Source organism: Dreissena polymorpha, chromosome 10 (genome assembly GCF_020536995.1).
Source record: "Dreissena polymorpha isolate Duluth1 chromosome 10, UMN_Dpol_1.0, whole genome shotgun sequence".
In the NCBI taxonomy this organism is placed as follows: Eukaryota; Metazoa; Mollusca; class Bivalvia; order Myida; family Dreissenidae; genus Dreissena; species Dreissena polymorpha.
In genome coordinates this window covers 9,242,437-9,269,097 of record NC_068364.1, presented here as the reverse complement: position 1 = coordinate 9,269,097, position 26,661 = coordinate 9,242,437, and the positions used below count along the sequence as shown (strand labels likewise).

The following is a 26,661-nucleotide window of genomic DNA, read 5'->3' as shown; positions in this document are numbered from 1 at the left end:
TCATTTGTTTACCTTTTAATATCTTACACAATTGACATCCTCAGTTCAATGCTATTTCACCAAACTATACAGCGTGACAAACATAATAAAGCAGAATATGCATATGAATCTGAATATACACAGATCCACTAACATATAAATCAAATCATGTTTGTCTCTTTCTATTTCCAAACGGTTCTCGTCTTAAATGCTTTAACTTTGTGAACTCAAATTTCCCAACACAGATTTCCGTGACGCACATTCACTGTGATCATTTCTAATAAATATTTGTTGTTGTTCATCTCAAACATAGTATTTTGCGTTAATTGACACACACATTAAATTATCTCCTAATAACCATGTGATATCCGCTGTTAATTTTAGTATTTATCATTTTCGCTGCTCATCACACACTTTATTGGCTTAATTGGGAAAATTTGGTCATTTTTTGGGAAATTTTGGTCAGATTTTGGGGAAAAACCTTCATTTTTTGCAATTGGGAAGCAGCTGAATATCGGCAGTAATTTTGGGCAAAAAAATCACTGACCAGGCAAAAAATGTTAATTCTTTTGACCACAATAATTTCTTTCGGGATTTAGTGTCAATGTGAGAAGATGTAACAATAAAGGGTAAAATTTATTTTGTATGTTAACAGGTTAGGCCAGACGGCATAAGCAGTTATTTGTCAAAAATAGCCAATTAAAGTTCACCCTTCGGAAAAATATTAACAAGAGCGCCGCATGACGGAGCAATATACGCCCGATTCGTGTGCCATTGGAGATGATACACTGATGATTGATGTATTTGTTTTGGAAATAAGCAAAAACAAGTTTGGTGAATTCAACTTGAACTAGAGCTTTGTCACTGAATGTGACTTATACCCCCATACCAATTTGACGCAGGATAAAAAGTTGTTTAAAAGTTTCGGATGAATACAATTTGAATTAGAGTCCGGACAAAGTGGCGCCGTTGAAAATGCACTAATTGACCCTATGACCTAGTTCTTGACCCGACATGACCCATATTCGAACTTGACCTAGATATCAACTAGATGCAACTACTGACCAAGTTTGGTAAAGATCGGATGAATACAATTTGAATAAGAGTCCGGACAAAGTGGCGCTGTTGAAAATGGACTAATTGACCCTATGACCTAGTTTTTTACCTGGCATGACCCATATTCGAACTTGGCCTAGATATCAACTAGATGCAACTACTGACCAAGTTTGGTGAAGATAAGATTTATACAATTTGAATTAGAGTCCGGACAAAGTAAAATGCACTAATTGACCCTTTGACCTAGTTTTTGACCCAGCATGACCCATATTCGGACTTGACCTAGATATCAACTAGATGCAACTACTGACCAAGTTTGGTGAAGATCGGATGAATACAATTTGAATTAGAGTCCGGACAAAGTGGCGCCGTTGAAAATGCACTAATTGACCCTATGACCTAGTTTTTGACCCGGCATGACCCATATTCGAACTTGGCCTATATATCAACTAGATAGAACTGCTGACCAAGTTTGGTGAAGATCGGATGAATACAATTTGAAATAGAGTCCGGACAAAGTGGCCCCTTTGAAAATGCACTTATTGACCCTATGACCTAGTTTTTGACCCGGCATGACCCATATTCGAACTTGGCCTAGATATCAACTAGATGCAACTGCTGACCAAGTTTGGTGAAGATCGGATGAATACAATTTGAATTAGAGTCCGGACAAAGTGATGCCTTCCGCCCGCCGCCCGCCCGCCCGCCCGCCAAGGGGTTTCACATAATACGTCCCGTATTTTATACGGGCGTATAAAAATCATTCAACTTACAGAATTAGTATTTCAAAACATTGTCATGGCATTTGATTTCAATCAGAAACAAGAATATCAGTGAAACTGATGGATGCTCCTCGATGATGCGCTTTGTCAATGTATGTGTTAATAAACACCTAATAAAATCTATTATTAGCCTCGGTGACCTTGACCCCAATGACCTCAAACCTCATCAAAAGGTAGAGGTCCATGCAAGGTACCTACATGCCAAACATGAAAGCGATTGGTTAAGTATTGAAGGCGCTATGAGAAACGGTAGCAAAAGTGTGACAGAAGGAAGTCTATTATTAGCCTCGGTGACCTTGATCTTGACCCCAGTGACCTCAAACCTCATCAAAAGGTACAGGTCCATGCAAGGTACCTACATGCCAAATATGAAAGCGATTGGTAAAGTATTGAAGGCGCTATGAGAAACGGTAGCAAAAGTGTGACGGAAGGAAGTAAGTAAGAAAGGACAAACTGGCAACTATATGCTCTGCCAAAATTTTATTTCGGGAGCATAAAAGTTTATTTGAAAATAATAGAGCCTTCTATATTCATATGCACATTTCAAAATATAACTCATTCAATCAGTTCCGGTTAACTTTTTGCCACATTTATCCCCCCTGTAAGCATAATACAAAAGCTTTCTTGCTAAAACTTTGTTAATTTATTCCTTCACTTATGTATACCTTAGACACATATCATTTTGTTTTTATTGGGGCTTTATGGAAAATTAAATACAAATTAATAGGAACTGCTGATTATCGGGAACTGGTTGACAAACTGTATTCCGCTTTTTTCATGTATTCAAAACTTGTTTAGGTTCCCAGCACTTGTCACAGGAAACAAATTTCCTGTACTCAGTCTCTTAACATTGTTCTAGAAAGAACCGCCATTATATCAGAAATTGTCACAGGTCCCTTCTTAGATCAATCCTTTGAAATACCCCACCCACTGTCTTTTGTGATGACACAAAAACAACAAGCACACAAAATAATAATTTAAGGGTTTTAATGCCTTGTCATCTATTTTTCATATTTAAATACCTTTTATTTAACACGTAACTCGACAATACAGCACTTATTAAGCAAACTATAGGAAGGTTACACCTTTATAAGATTTTATAGTTGGAATATAGACATTCTACAATGGCGAAATCTCACTTCCTGTTTAGTCATAAAGGGGAGGTAAATTTATCAGCTCCAGTGTATTTCCATTGTCTAAAAATAAATAAAAATAATTAGATCACTGTGTTTGAAAGTGTTTGTTTACATCGTATAAAGCATGAAAATAACATATGATATATATGATATTATTTATAAACATGTATATGTACACTTTACTGTACCACAATAAGTAAGTTTGGTAAATGTAATAGCCAAGAGTGGACAACCCCAAAGGGTGTGTTTACATTTTAATGCTTAGGGCAATTTTGGGCTTCTCAGTCAAAAGGTATCTATGTAGATAAGACATCTTATTGTAATTTACTATATCGCAAACGCCTTAAGAAAGCATTATATATTCACAAGAGAACTCCCATAAAGGTTAGTTTTGATGTTTAATTCGGCCATTGTTTTGGCAAGTCACTAATTAGGATGACATCATGTACACACCTGTTGACAAGGTGTGGTATACATTCATCCATACATGTAAGCATAACTATCACTCCCATATAACATTGTCATGTTTAAACCAATTCTGCATGTATTTATTGTCCTTGTTAGGCTCATTGATTGGGAAGTTGATGTTGTAATAATTTAATTCAATTGTAAAAGCTGTAGAACTATTAATTAGAATTTAGATATGTCTAATGTTATAAATCAATCAATCATACATAATAATGCAGAGGTATATTTCAATGTTAAGACATGCTCATGCATTTTTTGTGTGACAATATATGCCTTATCAGCGAATTTTTTTTGCCCAATTGGAAAAAGTACCTTACCAATTGGGGAAAAATTAGCACGAAAAAAAAAACCTGAAATGAGGACAATGCGCATTGACATTTTCAGATTGACAATTAAAGGTCTTTTTAATTGATTGCTATTTTTTGCACAAACCAATAGAAAGTTTAATGTACATGCATTTTGGCTTAAATGTTCAGTGTCTGTGACATTTGATTTGTTCTCGCACTTTCAGATGATTCTTTTTTGGAACTAAATTGACACAATTGTCCTTCCATTTGGGAATTTTTAGACTGCACTTGGGAATTGTATAATTTTTCTCAATTTCGGAAGTACCTTTAATAGTTACTTTATAAAGAAGGAAAAAACTGCTTATATTATATCATATACTGTATGTTAGAGTTTATATTATCTGGGAAAGCAGGTCATAAGAATGTCTGTTTCTTGAGGACCTTTGTAAGTTTGTTGTTCAGCTAAAGCTTTTGGACCATATTTGCTTTACCTGGCTTGCATGACATATAATTTTGTATTTCATGTGAACATGTGTAAATAGCGCCTGTGTTGCTATGTCTCAGTGAATTTTTCACAGACAGTTCAAATCAATAAATATACTTGCAATCTGTTATTTGGCATTTTGGCCCTGTGATAAAAGTACTTTTTCAGTATTTTGTTACTTCATGTATTTAAACTTACACATGAAATAATCCCATATAAATTCCCCCTGAGGAAATACATTAGGAGTTTTAAGTAGTATTTCTTAATCAATTATTTTAAAACTTCAAATATATAAATCGTCACCATGAAGTGTACATGTGCAAGATGCTTTCATGCACAACAATCCTCACATAAGTTACATGTATTTGCTATGACAAAGCAGTGCAGAGGTTTTACTTGCGTTTGAAGCAAATGTATTCTATTTCTTGAGATCATTGAGTTCTGTAAGAAATAACATGTAGGCATGCCAGTGTTTATAAAGAAAAGTAAGAGTTAAAAGATGTACAATGTGTGACATTTACTGCATTATTGAAATATAATGCCATACATTTCAGGTGCAGTTCCATTTACTCTCCGACGCAGATGTGTTCAAAATGATATCAACTCCAGTCATCCTTATAGCAATAGTGGTACTGCCAGTGACATTTTCAGGTTGGTAAAAAAAAGAAGGTACTTTTAGGCCCCATGGCATCTTTATGGGGGAAGCTTATAGCGATTGTACTCATAGGGCCCTTGCTACACTTTGGGGGATTGGGGCTGGGGTCCTTAGAGGGGGGAATTTTGCGCCGTTTTGGGCAAAAAGGGGAATTTTAGAAGATCTTTTCACCAACCATTCAACACTTAAAATTGCTATATTTTAATGTAATTTACATAAATATACATATAAATATTTTTAATGCCAAAAACATCCAAACGAGGGCCCTGACAGATCATCTGTCCTACTATCTGGTGAGGTGTATTGTTCTGTTTTGTCAGGCACCAAACCTGCTCGTTACAAAGTCCTTGATCGTATAACAGTTGCTGCTTATTAGCATTCCATATCTAACCATATCACTGATCGTACTTGGCACAATTACTTTTCTAAGTTTCTATTAGATGCACCTTATATTGGGACATACTGAAATTGATGTGATTATTACAGCATTAGTCAATTGAAATGTCTGTTGTACCTAATTATAACCTTGGCGACTAGATATACAGGTTTCACAATGGACATCTCTTCGTCTTTCTCTTATCCTCTTCATGGACGCAAAATTGTCTGCCAAAAAGTATTCCTACACTTTTCAATGTACAACATGCTCAATAGAGCTCCAGATAATTTTGTAAGATAAAGAGTATTTCACTCATGACTTTTTAAGCTGAAGAGTAAAATACAAAATCAAAGACTTTTCAATACTCCCGCAAAAGTCTTTAATTTTGCATTTTATAAAATTTGTATACATGAACATGCAGAAAACATGTATTAATAATAAAGAACATCTACTCTTGTTTACATAAACATGCATTTTGAAATGGCTGATCAAATAATCCGAATTGGGGCACTGTTGGTCCAACTGATAATTGCACAAAATGCATATGCCAACTTTAATGATGATTTTTTCACTCATCAAGAGTATTATTCATGCGCACCCCGGTATTTGGAAATTTTCCATGAGTATTTTACGCAAATACACATCTTATCTGGACCTCTGTGCACAATTCCATCAATTGCTAGATATTACAATATGCAGCTTATGTATCTCAAGTTGTCAGTGGTTGGGAGGTATCATTTGTCACTACTGTGGTATATTCTAGTTATATATTTTGTCTTTCCAGTATTTAGATTGCAAATGTGTTCTTCATTTGTAGTTGAGTCATGCAGTTCAGACGCAGATTGCCTAGGTTTTCAGTCTCATTGCATGAACGAGACATGTGCTTGCACAGAGGGGTTCATAGTGTACCCTGACTCCATTAACTGCAAACAAGGTATGTACAGATACATAAATATATTCAGTGTGCAGTTTCAGTGATAAATTACTGGTCAGGACTGTAATTGAAAAAGGTTTATGAATAATTCACTCCCAATTTTTCTTTCAGTACTTCCAAAATTTTAGTCATGAACTTGACGTAGCAATAACCATAAAGTGAACTTTCAGCTGTACCAGCAAGAGGAAAAGTTCTTATTATACAATGTGGTACATCATTTAAAGCAAGGAACCACTTGCATAACAAAATAAATGCACAAGACAAGACACACATGTACATAAGATACACACACATGAACAAAACTGGGGTCACTGCCTTGGAGCCATCAGTACTAGGGGGTTTAAACCGGTTTCAAGTAGCTCTAGACTCAAATTTTCACTTGTGAAACTTTCAAATAAACATGCTTCAAACTTCCAACATGAAAGTTAATGAAAATAATTTGTGTGATGCTTTCTGCTTTCAGCTTATTTCTGCCTTTATCATGCACAACTTTAAAATGACGAAAATGGTGTTAAAAATTTGCTTTACCTACTGCCATGACTTATATTGTTCAAGCGTGTCAAACTCTGTAGATGGTGAACAAAATATGTTTATAAGAGAAGTCCATCAAACTGTATTCTGTTTTCCAATAGCAGTTAGTATTCTGAATGGCAAAACAAATGGTTTCCAATCTTGTCATAAGGGAATAAACTGGAATGTTGGAATATCAAATGATTTTAATTTCAAATTGTAGCTAGCTGTACAATAGATGGCTGTCTAGCCTGTGAGTCTGGGGCACAGCTATGTACTAAGTGTGTCTTCTACTTGAGCAAGGATCGAACTCAGTGCCTGGCAAGCTGTCCTTCAGGGCGTTCCAGGTTTGATCTGACACTCGCCTTCCTGGGACCTATATGCACTGGTGAGTTTGTGTATTACATTTGCTCTTCATTTTGCAAAAAACTGGCTTAATGCATGTGTGTAAAGTGTCATCCCAGATAAGCCTTTGCAGTTCTGACAGACAATACTTACAGCCTAAAATGGATTTTTTTTAGTTGAGACTTCCTTTAAACAATAAATTCCATAAAATTTAAACTACAGGCATATGAATATAAACCAGTTTTCAAAAAACGAAGCTTATTTGATGGACGCTTCCACATGGGAAGACTTATGGTGGTCATTTGGGATATTTACTTGCACAATATACACATTTATTGTTAAAACACACTATTAACTTTAAAAAAGAAATTAGTCTAGGAAAAATTTGTCTTAATTTGTTCCTACACAATAGAGATTCAAGAAATCATTAAAATATATTTTGGCCGTTTTAACCAACTATAGGTGTGCTAGCCATTTATGTGACTGTTTAAAGGTCATGCTGTTTTTGCTCAGGGCAATTTCAACTGTAATCCTTCTGTGATTTCCATCGTCAAATTTATATATTTTAATTTTAAAAACTTTCTGTTTTACAATATGAGTAAGTGCAAATTAGTCAAATTAGTTATAAGGGGTGGTAGTTAAAAAAAAAGGTTGTATGGATGAAGAACTTTACCTTTTTTATGCGGTTTTAACAAACATGTAGTTCATTATTATAGACAAGTGAGTTTTGAATGTAGTCAAATTTGATTTTTAGCTCACCTGATTGCTCAGGTGAGCTTTTGTGACCGGTCCTTGTCCGTCGTCCGTCCATCGTCTGTCCACATTTGTTCGTAAACACTCTAGAGGCCACATTTATTTCCAATCCTCATGAAACTTGGTCAGAAGATTTGTCCCAATAATATCTCGATCGAGTTTGAAACTGGGTCATGCTGGGTCCAAAACTAGGTCACTAGTAAAAAAAAAGAAGAAAAACCTAGTAAACACTGTAGAAGTCACATTTTATGCCCAATCTTCATGTAACTGTTTCAAAATGTTTGCCTTAATGATATGTTGGTTGAGTTCAAAAGTGGTTCCGGTCCGATGAAAAACATGGCCGCCAGCGGGCGGGTCAGTTTACCTTATTTGGCTATAGAGAAACCTTGTAAACACTCTAGAAGTCACAATTTTTGCCCAATCATCATGAAAATTGGTCAAAATATTGGTTTTATTGATATCTCGGATGATTTCAAAAATGGTACAGATCTGTGGAAAAACATGGCCGCCAGTGGGCGGGGCATTTTTCTCTATATTACATGTATGTAGATAGTGAAAACATGTGAACACTCTAGAAGTCACATTTTTGGCTCAATTTTCATGAAATTTTGTCAAAATGTTTACCTTAATGATATGTTGGTTGAGTTCAAAAGTGGTTTCGGTCCGATGAAAAACATGGCCGCCAGCGGGCGGGTCAGTTTTCCTTGTTTGGCTAAAGAGAAACCTTGTAAACACTCTAGAAGTCACAATTTTTGCCCAGTCAGCATGAAAGTTGGTCAAAACATTGGTTTTATTGATATCTCGGACGAGGTTGAAAATGGTCTAGATCAGTGAAAAAACATGGCCGCCAGTGGGCGGGGCATTTTTCTCTATATGTACATAGTGAAAACTCTAGAAGTCACATTTTTGGCCTAATTTTCATGAAATTTGGTCAGAACATTTGTTTCGTTGATACAAGAGTTGAGTTTGAAAATGGTTCCGGTCAGTTGAATAACATGGCTGCCGGGGGGGGGGGGGGCAGTTTTCTTATGTTTACATAGTAAAAAAATCTTGTGAACACTCTAGAACTCACATTATTTGCCCAATCATCATGAAACTTGGTGAAAAGATTGGCTTTATACATATCTCAGATGAGTTCGTAAATGGTCATGATCGGTAAAAAAACATGGCCACCAGGGGGGTGGGGCAGTTTTCCTTATGTGACTAGAGAGAAACCTTGTGATCAAACATTTTAGAAGTCATATTTGTTGCCTAATCATCGTGAAACTTAGTCAATACATTGGTTTTATTGATTTTTCGGACAAGTTGGAAAATGGCTCAGATCGGTGAAACACACTTTTTAGCTCACCTGATTGCTCAGGTGAGGTTTTAGGATTGGTCTTTGTCTGCCGTCCGTAAACACTCTAGCATTCACATTTCTCAAGCATTCTTTATCAAAGTTGCTGAAAGATCTCCGTCAAGTTTGATAATGAGCAAAATCAATTAATTAATGCCATAATTATTGCCCTGAGATTGTTCAAATTTTTATTATATCATACAAAATCCTTGTAAACACTCTAGAGGTCATAATTTTGTTTCCGATTTTATGAATCTTGGTCATAATATTTATTTTTGTAAGCAAATTTTGATGTTTGGTCAACTCAAAATATAGGTAACCAGTTCAAATCTTACAAAAACAAAAAACTCCATACGCCAGTGTTTTGGTTCAATAATGATGAAACTTGACCAGGATGTTTGTCTGGACAATATATAGGTAAAGTTTGACATTTGGTAAAGATTGAATAAACCGACTCCTCTCAGGTGAGCGAACTAGGGCCATCTTGGCCCTCTTGTTTAGTTTTAATTGTCTGTTGACAAGCAGAAATTTCCATATCTCCACATCCTGCTTAATTTATTGACAGAATATCACAAGCAAACATATATTACATAAAAGGACAGGTATGTGTGCAAAAATCACCAAACTTACTTAAAAGTAAAATAATACAGTGTTAAGTCCTGCAGTGTAAACTTATTGATTAGAGTTTCGGGTTGTGTAGTGGACATGATGTCCTATTGGGTTTAATCCCCACTCTGAGGTTGTGCATGGCTTTCAACCAGTTAAAAACGCAAATTTTTTGTCATGACAACTTGACTTGAGCCTTATTCAGTTTTATGTTCGTTGATATGTTGGATGGCTTGTATTGTTTAGCCATTTGGGCATCTGTGGTTTGCTATTGGTCAAATGTGGTTGGCAATTGTGCACATGTGGTTGGCAATTGTGCACATTTGGTTTGCAATTGGTCACATTTGGCTGGCAATTGGTCACCTGTGATTTGCAATTGGTCACCTGTGGTTGGCAATTGTGCACTTGTTGTACGCAAGTTTGTACCAGTGGTTGGCAGTTGGTCACCTGTGGTTGGCTATTGGTCACCTGTGATTGGCAACTGTGCACCTGTGGTTGGCAATGTTGGTCATCTGTGGTTGGCAATAGGTCTCCTGTGGTTGGTAGTTGGTCACCTTTTGTTCGCAATTGCGCACATGTTTTTTGCAATTGTGCACATGTTTTTTGCTATTGTGCAACTGCCGTTGGCAATATTGTTTGGCTATTGGTTTCCTGGTTTCCTACCATTGGTGGTTGGCATTGGTCACTTGTTGTTGGCAACTGGTCACCTGGTGTTGGCTATTGGTCTCCCGTGGTAGGCACTATGTCACCTGTGGTTGGCAATTGTTCACCTGTGGTTGGCAATTGGTCACCTGTGGTTGGAAATTGGTTTCCTGTGGTAGGCAATGTTCACCTGTGGTTGGACATTGGTCACCTGTAATTGGAAATTTTTCAGCTGTTGTTTGTGACATTGGTCACCTGTGGTTAGCAAATGTGCACCATCTGGTTGGCAAGTGGTCTACTTTGCTAGGCAGAATTGGTCACCTGTGGTTTTCAATTGGTCACCTGCAGTTGGCAATCGTACACCTGTGCTTGACCAATTTGTCACCTGTGGTTGGCAAATGGCCACCTGTCATTGGAGATTGGCCTCTTGTTGTTTGCATTTGGCCCCTGTGGTTTGCAAATGAATCCGTGGCTGGCAATTGCTCACCTGTGGTTGGCAAGTAGTCACCTGAGGTTTGCAATTATGCACCTGTGTGTGGTAACATTGGTCATCTGTGGTCACCTTTGGTTGGCAATTGATCTCCTTTTCAATGGCATTTGATTTCCTTTTGTTGGCAATTGTGCACGTGTAGTTGGCAATTGTGCACCTGCAGTTGGTTATTGGTCTCATGTGGTTGGCAATTTCGCACCTGTGGTTGGCAATTATGCACCTGTGTATGGCATTTGGTCTCCAGTGGTTGGCAAATAGTAACCTGTGGTTGGTGACATTGGTAAGCTGTGGTTGGCAATTGGTCTCATGTGGTTGGCAATTTTGAACCTATGGTTGGCAATTTTCAACCTCTGGTTGGCAATCGGTCACTTCTGGTTGGCAATCGGTCTCCTGTGGTTGGCATTTGGTCACCTGTTGTCAGCAACAACAATTTCTCCCCTGATTTTTTTAGTTTTTGTTATTTCTTGTAAACCACAAATACAGGCAATTAGTATATGGATAATTCATATTTATCTGTTCTTGTTTTCAGAAGACACTGATGATGATGGTAAGGTGGTGATAGAGAACCGTATCAGCACAGACATTGTTATTGGTGTAATAGCTGGGGTGTCTGGGGCGCTGCTACTATGTGTCCTTGTGCTTATTGGATACTGCATCCACATACGACGCACACGGTAAAACCTCCACAGTTTTTTAAGTTTAAACCCATTATTAAACCCCAGCAAACAAAGTTTGAAGGTAGTATATTTGAGTTACTCTGATGGTGGTTTTGGTAGTCAGTGCTCACAGAATGTTATAAAACTGTCAAGTGATCAAATTTGTCAAGTGATTAAATTGAAAATTAAAGTATATCATCTGAATGTAGTGTAGATGTGCCAGAAACTGTCATGCCAGATGATCTACACAGTCCTGAATTACAGTCCACTCTCGTTATCTCGATCTAAATACCTGCTAAGTGGTCTAACTTAAGCCGTCACCGTGTGGCATAATACTCTTTACCTGATATAGATGCGTTTTTACGAGGCACAATTATTTTTGCTATTTAAATGCTTAAAAATTACGTTTTAAGTATTACAGAATTGCATGAACACATGCGGGCATAATTTTTCTAAACTGTCTAGTAAACATCCGGTAATGTTGCTATTTGAAGTTATGATGCAATTGACGTCCAATCAAGACGAGGGTTTTCATCTGAACATGCGTAATTCACGTTCCGGAATACTGAACTTTCAAATATACATTTTGTAGTTTGAAATGCAAAGTTCAATCGATTATAAGTACAAGATCAAATAAAAACAAAAAGCCATTTTGAGTCTTGTCTTAGTTATCTTTATTATCTTTATTACTCAACATCCCCAGATCTAGATACAGGCTTGAAGAATTCAGTTATGCCCTTCTGCTTAGAACAGACACTCTGCAATATTCTGCAAATTTGCAACGGTTTATATACGCAAAAATATAACTCAATGCATTTTGGAATGTTGTTTGTAAAAACAATTAGTCTTTGGGCAGGCTGTGTATTAATTGCAGTTAATTGATGTTAAAGTGACCGGCCTTACTAAAGTGTTAATGGCTAACGACATTACACACGTGTGATCATTGATGCAATTAACGGATCAATTTCCTACCGCACAGTATCTGGAGCAGCCGGACAAAGCGGGACGGTGAATTATCAAAGAAAAAATTTCTCACCTTTTGCCGACACTGGAACAGTTATTCGCACTTCGAGATAAACCACAGTAAATACATGTAAAATCGGGACTCGGGACAAAATATCGAGATATCGAATTATTCGACATAACAAAAATCGAGATATGCGATGTTTAGTTATATATAGATAAAGAAGGAAAAAAGTTGGGACATTGAGCTTACTTCGACATATCGAGAATATCAAGATATCCGATGTCGAGATAACGAGAGTGGACTGTATTAGCCCTTAAACAACGCTGACAAGGCAGGTGCATGGAAATTGGCCATGTTTTTGAGAAATCTTGATTTTATCTAAAGGCTCATTTCCTATGTAAAACCTGTACTTGGTGTAAGAACACTTCTAGAGTAATGTTGGAATTTAACCTGTGACCTTCTGATCTTTATGATGCCATATTGTCTATGCTACTTGCATGCACTTTACTTTACAGGGGCAGGTCAGATTTTGAGTTGATGTACCTAGTTTTTGTGAAAAATTTATTTTCTTACACAAATTATGGAGGTAGTGTAACCTCATTTGACAATTGGTGTGAGTAAATATTCTATAAAAAGGTCACTATGAGTTAAACTTTTAATGCAGTCACTCTAAAGAGATTTAGGTTTAAACTAAATGTACCATCCGAAAGTGCTTGGTTGCTTTGCATTAAAGTGTAAAAGACTTCATTGTAGGTAGCTGGTAATGATAGTATTATTTAACAGTTATTTATAGTGTTTTAAAATGAATATTTTAGATCTGGTAGTGAATTGTGTATGAGTGCAACTTAAAAATATGTGCTTTTAAGAATGGCACTTCAAATATACTAGAAAAACTGATTTTGTAAAAAATAGAAAATATTTTTGAGACTTGTGAATTTTTTTTTGACGAATGTTTTTATATTTTTGCACTTTATCAAATATAATCATTTTAGGTGTAGTGGAAATGTGCAAAAATGCAATATTATTATACTAACATACTATTTTGTGAAGTTCTAATAACACATAGATCTTTGAGAAAGAGAAAACACTGGTGTATAAAACATGTTTTATAATGCATTTTACACATATGATATTAGGATTTTGATGTTGTTTATTGTAAGCAAGTGTACTTACAATAGTATATTACTATACTTGTCTAATTCCACATTAAATTATATATCAGAGATAGTTTATTTGTCAGTTACCAAGACATTATCAAAGGGTCAAGTTAGTTTACTTTTTATGGGTACGCAAGTTAAATGTGGCCAGCCTTAAATTTCATTGCAGTCACACAGTTAAAAACACATCAGATCTTAAAGCTGACCTGTGTTTTTAACAGGCATGATATTATTTTTTCTGAGTCATTGAGCAATAATGAAATGTAGTGACATTAATCATAGGTGTACTACCTTTCAAGTTTGATCTAATAATGGTGGATGTATGTACCAGTATGTATTTATGTTGATTTTGTTTAGTTAATGATTGTGATTAGATCAGCATACCCGGAGGCCAAAGTTTTGTGGTATATTCATGATCTGCATAGGCCAATTATTAAATAGAATTGTTTCTTGTTAGAATTGTAAGTACTTAAATTTTGCCATATTTAATGCATTGTATATGATATGGATAATATTGTGTGAAAGATGTACATTTTTTTTTCAGATTAATTATTCATACAAATATAAAAGAAAAAAAGTGTTGTACATTTCTCATATTCATGATTTGAATACATTAATTGAGGAGACACAAATCAGTAATTGAACAAACTGAAATCAAAATGAACACAAGAGTAATTTTTCAAACTGTGATTATATTAATTGGTAAGTATCAGTTAAAAAACGATGTGTTGTGACGTAAATCAACGTTTTTTCTATACAACAACAACTACTTCTGCTGTAGTAGTAGTTGTATAGAAAACTTACCCTTATGCCATGCCGGGATCGATTTTCAAATTTCTGTTGTTTTTTTCATTAATGACCTCATAAGTGGAGGCTTTAATTTTAATTATTATTTTGAGGCAAAAACCTTTGACTTATGACTGGGTTTTTACGCGTCAATAAATCAATACTGACAAAACTTTCCATGGGGTCATCTGTGTTTATGTTACACAGCATCTTTTTTAATTTTGAAATTCTCAAAATGAATAATGTTGTCCAGATGGAAAGTTGTGATTTTTTTAAACTTTACTGGTAATATTATTTTAGTTACTGAGGATTTTGTTGGTATGGCACCAAGAAATTCAGATATGATAATATTTTGCATTACTGCTCAACCATTTAAGTATTAAGCTTGGCCTTATTGAATAACATCAGTTACAGAAACTAATGATAAACATTTATTTTTCAACTTAAAATCAAATGATTTTGCATATTGGGATTACTTAAACAATAGTACAAATAATGTGATACATGTATGTGACAAGAATATGTATTGCTAAGTGACAGTCTTTGTCAAATAAATTACCAGCAATTGCATTCCTGTGTTGAATGATAATGTATCGAATAGTTGCAGTGTTTATAATTTATTACCTGCCTATTCTACCAATTCAAATTCATTTTGTAGATACAATGGTCATGCAAATGGCAAAATGTGCATATACATAAATGAAACACTTCTGTATTTGGAGAGTTACTCAGTGCAAGATGATTTCCACATATATAAACAGCAGTGTCAATGTCAATTGAAAATAAGTACAGATTAAAGTGCTTGTTGTATAAGAAGACTATGAGTTATTTGCCGATGTGTCAAACAAAGGAATTACAAAAGAGACTTCATATTGTGCTAGAAATTTACAGCAACAGTTTTCACCAGGTTGATGTATGAACACTTAAGGAACAGGCTAGATGGAGCACTGGCGATCACTATGTATAATGTTGAATCTATGTGCACTGCAGACTCCTACAAATAATTGTTGGCAAATTCCAGGTCAAGGTGACAAATAGAAAACCATTAGTACTTTTAACAGTATTGAACGATTGTGTAAGATGTTGAAGCGGTACATTCTGTGTTGTAGACGGAATGTGAACCTGAATAAAACGCGCTATGATATTGGTAACATGCAAGAGGGACGCGTGAAGAAGGCACCTGGCTATGACAACATCGGTTTTGGTTAGTAGCAAAATGATTTCAGTTAACTCAGCTTTGATTAATATTTAAAAAAAAATTATTAAAATTAAAATGATTACTAGTTTATTAAAAATTGCAAAGGAAAGCTTGTTTCAACGAAACCCTTATGCGAGTGTTTGTTGATTTATGGGTTCTTGGGTCCATCAAAATTATGTTGTTGTTTTTTATTTTAACCAATGTCTTAATAACTTGACACAAACATTATTAAGGTTTGACTATACAAAACAGTGACCATTTATAAAAAAAATATATAAATCTGTAAATAATGCATAATTTTATGTATTTTTATGTTCATCCTTGTCTTATTGTTATAACCTGTTCTTTTATTCTTGATGATGGAAAAACGCTTCTACAGTAAGTAGAAATCACTCAAAATTTGTCAGTGACTCATTCGTATCACAAATGTGTTGAACACATTTTATTATAGTATATGCACACTATAGCAGTTTAAAAAATATATTTCTAGCTGAAGCAACATAAAGGCTACATCCCCTCAGGTTTTTGTTTTAAATTCACGAAGTTTTCCTAAAAAATGAAACTTAACCATAGAAATTTCATTCCCATATGAGTTAAATCACGTGAAAGTTATTGCCTAATTAAATTTCACAGGCTACTTTTCCAACATTTGAAGTCCTTTCCCAGCAGGCCTTATTATGCCCCCCCTGTGAAGTGTTATGTTTGCTGACAGACAAAGCCATAGAGCCGTCCCTGGTTCACAACCTGGTGGACCGTGATGTGTACCTGCGGGAGATAGAGAGGCTCCGACCCCACGCCCCCACACTGCTCACCATGCTCAATGAGATACGCCACAAGCTGCGGGCCATGGACAAGTCTGACGCACGCGTTCCTACTTATAAGTAAGCAATGCGCATTTTCAGGTGTAAGAGAAAAGTATCATCTAAAGTATGGACATGTAACGTTAAGAAGATGCACCAGTTTTGAAATAAACCCCCCTTGTGTAAAATATCGCGGAATGAGTGGGAAAATGTTGTAGCCAGTGTATAGTTGTATATCAGATAAAAGAGTATTTGAAATGATTCGTTGAGAATACTTGTATGATCATGAAACCATGTTCGTTCAAATGCACTTTACTTGATTGACTGTTGAGATTTTCTGTTCGGCTGTTCACCTAGCTATTATACTCACTCAAAGGTTGGCCTCAGTGTCCGTGAAATGCTCCAGTTAAGGTAAACATGCAACATATCCATAGCAATGTTTCTACTACAGGTATTTTAATAATAAGACTGTGTAAGGGGGTGTGGGGGGGGGTTATTGTGGTGAAACTTTGGGATCATCATGCAAGTTCATCAAACAAGGCCCATATTTCTAACAATTTATTTAGCAGAGTTATACCCTTAACTGTAATTTTTGTTCTAATGTAAATAAGGAAGGCAATTTCATGCAACAACTCCTATCTCTTGCTGATATTCAAGCATTTGGGGCCTTTTGGGTAAATGTCAAGGTCTTTGTTGATTCTATAGATGAAACGTTTGGGATCAATAACTTCAAAAACAGATATTTTTCTGAAATTTTGTTTGTTGGTAGATTACAGGTTGATCTAGCACGGGATTGCATGTTGGGCCAGCGGGGTCAGGTTCAATGTAACTAACATAAGACAAAGTATTTTCGCTCGATAGCTTTAGTTGGAATGGAGCTAGTGTGGTATAATTTTTAAAATCTGTGGTATTGTTGCATTTAGGGCCACTTTGGTAAAGGTTATTGTTACATACAATTGATAAATGGTTTGCGCTCAAAAACTTTGTTTATATGGAGGTTTTGTGCTTATATTTTGTGATTTTAGCTTACATGCAGACTTTTATTCAAATTTAATCTAATTTAGCTAACTTAATTGGAAAACAGTTGAAAATATAGTTAATTGGCATAGTCACATTTCTTTTTTAAATTTATAAACGTTCAGCTTTAAGTTTTCATTACAAACACTATATAACTGCTACAAATATTACACTTCAACTATGTCTTTTTGGTCATTTTATCAGCTGACTGACTGACAGCTAACTTATAGCTTCACAACCTTCTAATGTTGTGCCACACGGCTTTGGCACCCTACTGTTACCTGTCCCACTGGGTCACAACCCACTAATGTTTCTCTGCCTCACAGGACCCTGGCAAGCTAATGTTACATGACCCACAGAGTCTCTAATAGAACGGCTTTAGCACGCTAATGTCTCCTAATTCACAGGTTCACAACCAACTTTTGTTTCTGTGTCCTCAAGGGGCGTGATACACCAATTGTGTCGGGTGCTGGTGATCATACACAGACGTGACCCTGGGGTTAGTATTCCATCAGACGCCCTGGGGCTCATGGAGTGGGCCCATCAGATGATTGAGGACAGACTGCTAGATGTCGAACCAGTAAGAATCAGCTTATGATTGAAAGGGTGTTCATGTAGTTTTAAAACATGGGGTTTCTAACATCCTGGTGTTAGATTTTCGATTATTTTCATTAAAGTGGATGTTCAGACTGCATTTGTTTTTATTTAAAAAGTATACGTAGTTGTTTGTTTTTATCCTATCTGAGAACAAAGTGGTCCATGTGAGCAAATTTATTTAGTTAATATCCTTTGTGTGTCAGCATATTAGCTTTGTTATTGCTCTAGAGCCCACAATTTTCATCCAGTCTTAATGAAACTTATTTATAAAGTTTTTCTTGACAATTGGGTCATATGTGTCAAAACACTAGATCACCAGGTCAAAACATATAAAATCCTTTTAACCACTCTACAAAAGCCACATTTATAGCTCCAATGTGATGAAACTTGGTTAGAATATTCATCTTGGTAATAGCTAGGCCAAGGTTGGAATCTAGGTCACCTGTGTTCAAAAACTAGGTCACCAGGACAAATCTTAGAAAAACCTTCTTAAAATAAAAGAAGCCTGTTATAACTCAATCTTCATGAAACATTATTAGAATGTGTACTTTGACCATATCAAGGCCATTATGTAACCTGGGTCAAGTGCGGTCAAAAACTAGGCCACGAGGTCAACTCTTGGACTGTTGGGTTACTTTGAACTTCAAGTAGAGTGCTTTAAGGCCATCATGGCCCACTTGCATAATACTGTTTGAATATGGAATAATAATTACCAATTTTTAGTTTAAAAAATATTTTTAATATCTGTTAATGTTATTGAGTATTTATTTTTTGTTTTTGAATTTCAGGCAGAAGATTCTTTGGAGACTAATCCAGTAAACAAGATTTCTTATATTGATATTCCCCCAAATTCCTCCAAAAGCAACCCATATGCTACTCCGGTTGTAAAGAAACCCAACCCTTACGCCACCCTCAAACGCAATTCCCAACTCAGTTTGCTGAACAATTCCAACCTATCCAATGGCAGCTTTTATAGCAGTGTCCCAGTACCGGTTGATTACAACAGAACTCTGGAACCAGTGGACCAACAGTCAACCTACCATATTTCAGCGTCTCAGAATAACACCTTGAAATCAAACGCTAAAGAAAATCTCAAGCGACGGTATGAAATTCCCTGGGACCTGAAGAGATACCATGACAGTTTCTCAACTATAAATTGCTCTGGATCTGACCTAACCATGGGGTATTTCGCTAATGGACGATTCTACGACCCCACACCCCGTTATCCAACCGTACAACACGGCCCAGAGCCTGAGGTTTACGCACCAGTCAGTTCCTACAGTGACCAAAGCAACCCACCCATGTTTTCTACGTTCACGGGTGGGGTCCAGCGTAATCTGTCGGTATCATCAAACAGTTCAAGCAATACAATGTATGTACAAGGGACGTTGATTGTTGTGTACTAGGCCAAGAGAAAGCTTGCAGTTTGATTGTAAATAAAAACTCATCAACACAGCTGAATACTGCCCAATATTGAAGATATATTTAAAGAATCTTATTACAAACCTTTGAATACTAGAGTATATTTATCAAAACTGATTCTATTTTTTTTAATAAAAACTAACATATTTAATTTTGATTAACCTTAAAAATATTTCGCAAACAATAAATAGGATTTCTATTATTATATACTTTAGATAAAAAAAAAATATCTTTGAAAAGTGGCCCATTTCCCATACAATCATCAGTTATTACAGAAGATAAATTAATGTTTAAGTTTATTCATAAGATATTTGCACTTACTTATGTACACGATATGTTGATTCAACTGTTGGAGTTTTGTGTCTAAAATCTGTAATTTAGTGACAGTGCAACTGAGCAGATGTCTTAGAACTGATGAAACTGATGCTTTACAACTCTGGTAATTTAAAATAACTATGATTATAGCAAGCCAGTATATATTTTCATAACCATTGAAGTGCAAGTGTAATTATTGTTATCATGGTGGTGGTTTTCCACATATGTTTGAACTTGTAACATTATATTCAAATACCAGAAAACCAATGCGGCCATTGTATTAACATTACTGGTAGCATTATATATAGGCAGTGTTTTTCCAATATAGCAACAAATAACCTTTTCTCCCTATGCAGTCATGAATGCATACAGAGTTTTTAATATATAAAAACTCGTGTGCACCATTTAAAGTCATCAGAATTAATCTTTATACCAAAAATATGATTGTTTTTTTACATTCAAACAAGTCAGGTAGTATTTCCATGTATAATTTATGTTACAAAAAATATGCTTGTTAGTTTTCATAAAATCCAACCTTACAACCTTAAACAAGAGGAATTTAGCATTTAAATTTTACAAATATTCAATTTGAAAATGATTCATTTCACAATTAAACATGAATTATTTCATATTAAATGTCTCAGATGTATGTTATTTTACAGCACAGGCTTTGAAAAATATTCACAGCATATCTTTGCTTTATGTTTGTGCCAATAAGATGTGACACCCTTGGTCATTTTATTAGCGAGGCTGTTTTCGGAGAACCAGCTCGTCCGCCGTCGTGCTAAAACCTTAACATTGGCTCTAAAGTGCTTCCACCTACAACTTTCAAACTACATATGTAGGTGCACCTTGATGAGTTCTACACACCACACCCATTTTTTGGGTCACTAGGTCAAAGGTCAAGGTCACTGTGACCTCTAATATAAAACTTTAACATAGGCTCTAAAATCAAAGTGCTTCCACCTACAACTTTGAAACTTCATATGTAGTTGCACCTTGATGAGTTCTACATGCCACACCCATTTTGGGTCACTAGGTCAAAGGTCAAGGTCACAGTGACCTCTAATATAAAATTTTAACAAAAACCTTAACATTGCCTCTAAAATCAAAGTGCTTCCACCTACAACTTTGAAACTTCATATGTAGATGCACCTTGATGAGTTCTACAACCCACACCCATTTTGGGTCACTAGGTCAAAGGTCAAGGTCACTGTGACCTCAAAAAAAAAAAAAATCTGACAAGCTTTCGCAGCCGAGCATGGCACCCGTTATGCGGTGCTCTTGTTCCATATACAATAAAACTATTGTAGGAAAGTTATAAGTCTTAAGGTCAACACAATTATATGCTATTTAAATTATATCAGTTATCAGTTTTTATGCCCCCGTTAGGGTAGCATATAGCAGTTGAACTGTCCGTCAGTATGTCAGTCAGTATGTCAGTCAGTCAGTCTGTCCGTCCGTCAAAAAAACAAACTTAAACGTTGGCCATAACTTTTGCAATATTGAAGATAGCAACTTGATATGTGGCATGCATGTGTATCTCATGAAGCTGCACATTTTGAGTGGAGGAAGTTAAAGGTCAAGGTCATCCTGTAAGGTCAAAGGTCAAAAAAAAAATTGTTCAAAGCGGCGTTCTCATGAAGCCGCACATTTCGAGTGGTGGAAGTTCAAGATCAAGGTCATCCTTCAAGGTCAAAGGTAAAAAAAAACAACAAAAACCGGCGTTCTCATGAAGCTGCACATTTTGAGTGGTGGAAATTCAAGGTCAAGATCATAGGTCAAAAACAATTTTTTATTTTTTTTTCAAAGCGGCGCAATAGGGGGCATTGTTTTTCTGACGAACACATCTTATGTTCACTATGACTACTTTACATGACAATTATCAGTAAATCTGTTCAGGATGAAGTTATATTACTTGAATGATTTAATTGATTTTATTATTGCACATGTTTCAGTATTAACGACTCTAAAAATCAGAAGAACGTTTTCAAGGGAATCAATCCCGAACTTGAGAATACTGATCAGGATCTGGATGGTGGTGGTAGTGATGATGATGATGATTATGACGATGAGGATTACCCTGCGGAGGGACTCCCTTTTGACATCAACGACGCCACAGAACCAGTAGAAGTCTGATCGAGTTTCTACCTATGAGAAGTCATTGTGCTACATTATCTCATCTGCTGTTTTACTTCATTATCTCAATGTTGCCAGGAGTTCAAGGAATTTTTCATGAAATGTATTTAGGTAATGTTGTAAACTTTTAGACTAGTTCAAATGTTCAATTTATTGTACTGAAATATATAGAGATCTGTCAGAGAAACTGTGCTGAAGAACAGTTGGATAGAATATTTTTAAATGCCAATGTATGTTAGAACGTGTATCATGGCAGGGAATGTACATGTTTTATAAGTTGCTTATATTTTGAAAATGATGGTGTTTTGAGATCTTCATGTAGTTCACATATTGTAAACTTTATGTTCATTTTATTCAATTTAAAGCCTTTATTCATTCATGTAGGGGCATATTTTGAAATTTTCGGTTTGGTATACCATGTTTATATAATACCTGTATGTTTGTACTGTCTTTTTCCATCCATGTGTTTGTGGTATTCTTTATGCACACATGTAGGTTTTATAGCAGACATTATATTACATGATCTGCAAGAATTCTGAGAAGTTGTATCATGTATTCGTTTTGTCAATTAAATAAATTACATTGAATGCATGAAGATAAAAAATGAATTCCTATGTTTTCATGTTTAGTCAGTGACACTGTCGTATTTCTGTTTTATTCAATTTATATTCATTTTTAGCGAGGCTGTTTTCGGAGAAAACCCGAGCTATTGTCATAGCCAGCTCGTCCGCTGTCCTTCGTAGGCGTCGTGCTAAAACCTTAACATTAGCTCTAAAATCAAAGTGCTTCCACCTACAACTTTGAAACTTCATATGTAGATGCACCTTTATGAGTTCTACACGCCACACCCATTTTTGGGTCACTAGGTCAAAGGTCAAAGTCACTGTGACCTCTAATATCAAACTTTAAAATAGGCTCTAAAATCAAAGTGCTTCCACCTACAACTTTGAAACTTCATATGAAGTTGCACCTTGATGAGTTCTACATGCCACACCCATTTTTGGGTCACTAGGTCAAAGGTCAAGGTCACTGTGACCTCTTATATAAAACTTTAACAAAAACCTTAACATTGCCTATAAAATCAAAGTGCTTCCACCTACAACTTTGAAACTTCATATGTAGATGCACCTTGATGAGTTCTACACGCCACACCCATTTTGGGTCACTAGGTCAAAAGTCAAGGTCACTGTGACCTCTTAAAAAAAATAAATTCTGACAAGCTTTTTCAGCCGAGCGTGGCACCCGTTATGTGGTGCTCTTGTTTTAGTTGTTGCAATTGATAAAGCTATTACTGTAAGTATAGCTGTGCATGTAGTCATGGTAACAGAAATAATCAGAAATCATTAGTATGCACTTACTGCAGACAGAAAAAAAATCGTAAGTTATTGTTGTACAAATGAAAATGATAATTCATGTGTTGGTTGGATAGAAAATCCTTTTGCACCGAGCCTTCGGTTGTATGTATAAATGTATACATGATAGTACGCACTCAACAACAGTTGTCTCATACAAAAATGTCATTATGTTTTGTTCATTTAGAACAATTTAAAAAAATGTGTATAAAAATGAGCATCATCTAACTATATTGTGTACTGGTTGTACTTTCATGCTCTTGTTACAAGGGTAGTTGATGTCTGACATAAGATGGATTTTCTGCAGATTCTAAATTTTACAAAGGAAACTTAAATGCGCATATATCAGTATATTTTAACTGCACAGTATTCGTGACAGAACACATTAAATTCCAACTTAAAATTACTCAAGACCTTCAATATTACCGATACCCTACATACATTTAAAGTGCTCACTATATAGAAGGCCTTTTTTTCCTAGGAAAATGAATACCTTTCTGGTATTTAAATGTCATTCCTTGACTTGTAAAAATTTAAGTAGAATGAGGATATTTTTCTCTTTTAATTTCTGTTCCTTTTTTTTGTGTTCATTTTATTGTTTAGAGGTGATAAGCTTAAAGATGTTTTTGTTAATATCAGTAGATTTGCTTTGCATTTTTTAATAATCAGAGACATGTTGTAATTAATTATGGTATTGGACTTCTTCATAATATACATATTTTTACGGAAGTGATATAAACAAACATTAAGCTACAGATTGTCCTTATGTTTCACTTTTAGATAATTATTGTGTAATGTATTTTAAATCTTTTGATGGATGTTGCCCCACACTTAAGTTTTTTTAAGGGATTTGTTTGTCTTTGTTTTTTAGAATTGAGCAAAGTCATGTTTTACGTTAAAGCAGTTAGTTTATTTATGGATGATATTCTGGTAAGTGCAATGACCAATTGTGAATTTCAAACAAACATTTACATTACTATTAAACTTAGTATTTATAAGGAAATAGACCACTGCATTAACTAATAAAGCTTACAATTACACTTACTGACTATTACACTTTAGTATATATATTATATATTTTTTATACATTTTTCTTTCAGTGCTTGCAATAATAATCACTTCGGTGACAATATTACATTTGTGTTCTCACATAGTTTTTATATCCAGATGTGTTCACATACATGTAAAGTGCTTGGAAAAATTGACCAGAGTGTGCCTTGTATCATCAGTAGGTATTTAAAAAACTGATCACAATAACTATATCAGGCTCAATTTAACGTTCACATACTAGTTCTACAATCTACCGAGCCAGAACATAAACTTTCTGAAAGTACATGTACATTTCCCAGGTTACATATGAGATGTAATACTCCAAACATCATAGTACATCAAGTGTGATATTCCATTTATTATATACCTGATTTGTTGTCCTAAATTGCAAAACAATCACTAACTTGTTTTTATAAATGTTTTGAGAAATAAGGTACAACCTTATAGATGTTTGATACAGAAATTGAAAAACCCAAGTAGCAATTAAGTACAACGTGGGACATTAATGAATACAATATGTAATTGTGTCAGAAAAACAATACAAAGTTAGTGTGAAATAATTGTGCTTTGTAAAATCAACCATTAAATCCGAGTAGATACTCAAGACAAATGTATACTTTCAACAGAATAAGTCAGTCTGATATTAAATATAAAGTTTTAAAGTGTTAATTTTTTAGGCTCTGTAAAATTCACTGAAAATGTATTATGTAAGTGCCTAACAGATGTATATGTAAAATACATTCACCTTTCAATTATGAATATAATTATGGAGTGTCTGGTCAATTTGTTTCTAACTTTAGCTGCCTGTCTTTATATGTAGAGTAGATTCGATTTGGTTGAGGCAATTAGCTCTAGAAGTTGCTGTGATACTTGTTAACTTACTAATATGACTCATATTTATAATGATATTGTGTGCTGCATGTATTGAATATCCGTGGTAGGCTGATACCAATGATGTATTCAAACAAATGCTTTATGAATGTGGCAACTGAATTTCCAAAATACAAGTACCAGTAAATATTTCAAAGGATTTTCATCACAACATTTTGTTTGTAAAAAAAGGTAACATTTTTATATTTCCTGCGTCAGTTTAACAAGTGTTTTGAACTAATAGAAAAGAGACTCCCAGTAACAAACACAGTTTAATAAACTATAGTTTAAAATGCTGTTATTTCTTTCACTTAATGAAGTTCTCTGATTTAGGCTTTTACATTTTCAAGATCTCTTTATTTTCCAAACGAACCATTTTTTCCCTTATATACCATGTTCAAGTGATAATGGCCACATTGGCCATATTCTTGGAAATTATTAAATGAACATATATGTTTTATTTCAATAATTTATTATAAAAGGAACACCAAACGTTTTTATGCCCCCAGTAGGGTGGCATATAGCAGTTGAACTGTCCGTCAGTCAGTATGTCAGTATGTGTGTATGTCAGTCTGTCCGTCCGTCCGTCCGAAAAAAACTTTAACGTTGGCCATAACTTTTTCACTATTGAAGATAACAACTTGATATTTGGCATGCATGTGTATCTCATGGAGCTGAACATTTTGAGTGGTGAAAGGTCAAGGTCATCCTTCAAGGTCAAAATGTCAAATATATGGCATCTGTCCGTTCGAAAACTTTAACATTGGCCATAACTTTTTCAATATAGCAACTTGATATTTGGCATGCATGTGTATCTCATGAAGCTGCACATTTTGAGTGGTGGAAGTTCAAGGTCAAGGTCATCCTTCAAGGTAAAAAAAAAAAAAATCAAAGCGGCATTCTCATGAAGCTGCACATTTTGAGTGGTGGAAGTTCAAGGTCAAGGTCATCCTTCAAGGTCAAAAGTAAAAAAAATATTTATTTTTTTCAAAGCGGCGTTCTCATGAAGCTGCACATTTTGAGTGGTGGAAGTTCAAGGTCATCCTTCAAGGTCAAAGGTCAAAAAAAATATAAAAATTCAAAGCGGCGCAATTGGGGGCATTGTGTTTCTGATGAACACATCTTTTGTTATTTATAAGGATACCAAAATTTTAAATGGCTGGTAAAATATAACAAAAAGTGTGGAAATTTAATTATTTGGTATTTCTTATAACATGAATACCGGAATACTTGTCACCAATGTCTTAACATATTTTGTAATAAACATAACACTCTTCAAACAATTTTTCATTTTTAATGTTTTATCCACCCCCTCTTCCCCAACTCTGTCTGATAGTTGGTAAGATAGTAGCACTAGACCCTTTCATCTTCGGACATCTAGGTCGTACTTTGAACCACAATAATGCAACTTGGCATGATTCTTACTTGTTTGGAGAAAAAGAAGACACCTAATAATTTTCAGGTCAAAGGTATATGATCGCATGGCTGGAAAGTAA

The 26,661-nt window shown here is 35.2% G+C and overlaps 2 protein-coding genes across 9 annotated transcripts in view; one reads left to right on the top strand and one right to left on the bottom strand.

The window, feature by feature from the left end:
- Positions 1 to 2,987, bottom strand: part of LOC127847003 (epsin-1-like) — a 36,895-nt gene extending 33,908 nt beyond the window's left edge. For 3 of the 4 annotated variants that reach the window (XM_052378481.1, XM_052378484.1, XM_052378482.1), the window contains exon 1: positions 2,840 to 2,987. The gene's annotated coding sequence lies outside the window, so the exon portion shown is untranslated. The remainder of the gene's footprint in view (positions 1 to 2,839) is intronic. The other variant, XM_052378483.1, reaches the window with a different exon arrangement.
- On the top strand, positions 2,971 to 26,448 carry LOC127847002 (uncharacterized). Of its 5 annotated transcripts, none has more exons than XR_008033781.1 (11): positions 3,380 to 3,442; positions 4,747 to 4,843; positions 6,041 to 6,157; positions 6,891 to 7,055; positions 11,369 to 11,513; positions 15,515 to 15,609; positions 16,316 to 16,484; positions 17,862 to 18,000; positions 18,806 to 19,389; positions 21,713 to 26,037; positions 26,217 to 26,448. XR_008033781.1 is itself a non-coding variant. In XM_052378479.1 (10 exons), exons 2-10 carry the CDS (start codon positions 4,786 to 4,788, stop codon positions 21,891 to 21,893), a joined length of 1,653 nt encoding a protein of 550 aa, XP_052234439.1. In that variant the 5' UTR covers positions 2,971 to 3,245; positions 4,747 to 4,785; the 3' UTR covers positions 21,894 to 26,448. The 5 variants fall into 5 exon arrangements, 3 of the variants coding, with proteins under 3 accessions (XP_052234439.1, XP_052234440.1, XP_052234438.1); XR_008033780.1 differs by having other exon boundaries at positions 21,713 to 26,123; XM_052378479.1 differs by lacking the exon at positions 3,380 to 3,442 and adding an exon at positions 2,971 to 3,245 and having other exon boundaries at positions 21,713 to 26,448.
- The last annotated feature ends 213 nt before the right edge of the window (positions 26,449 to 26,661 follow it).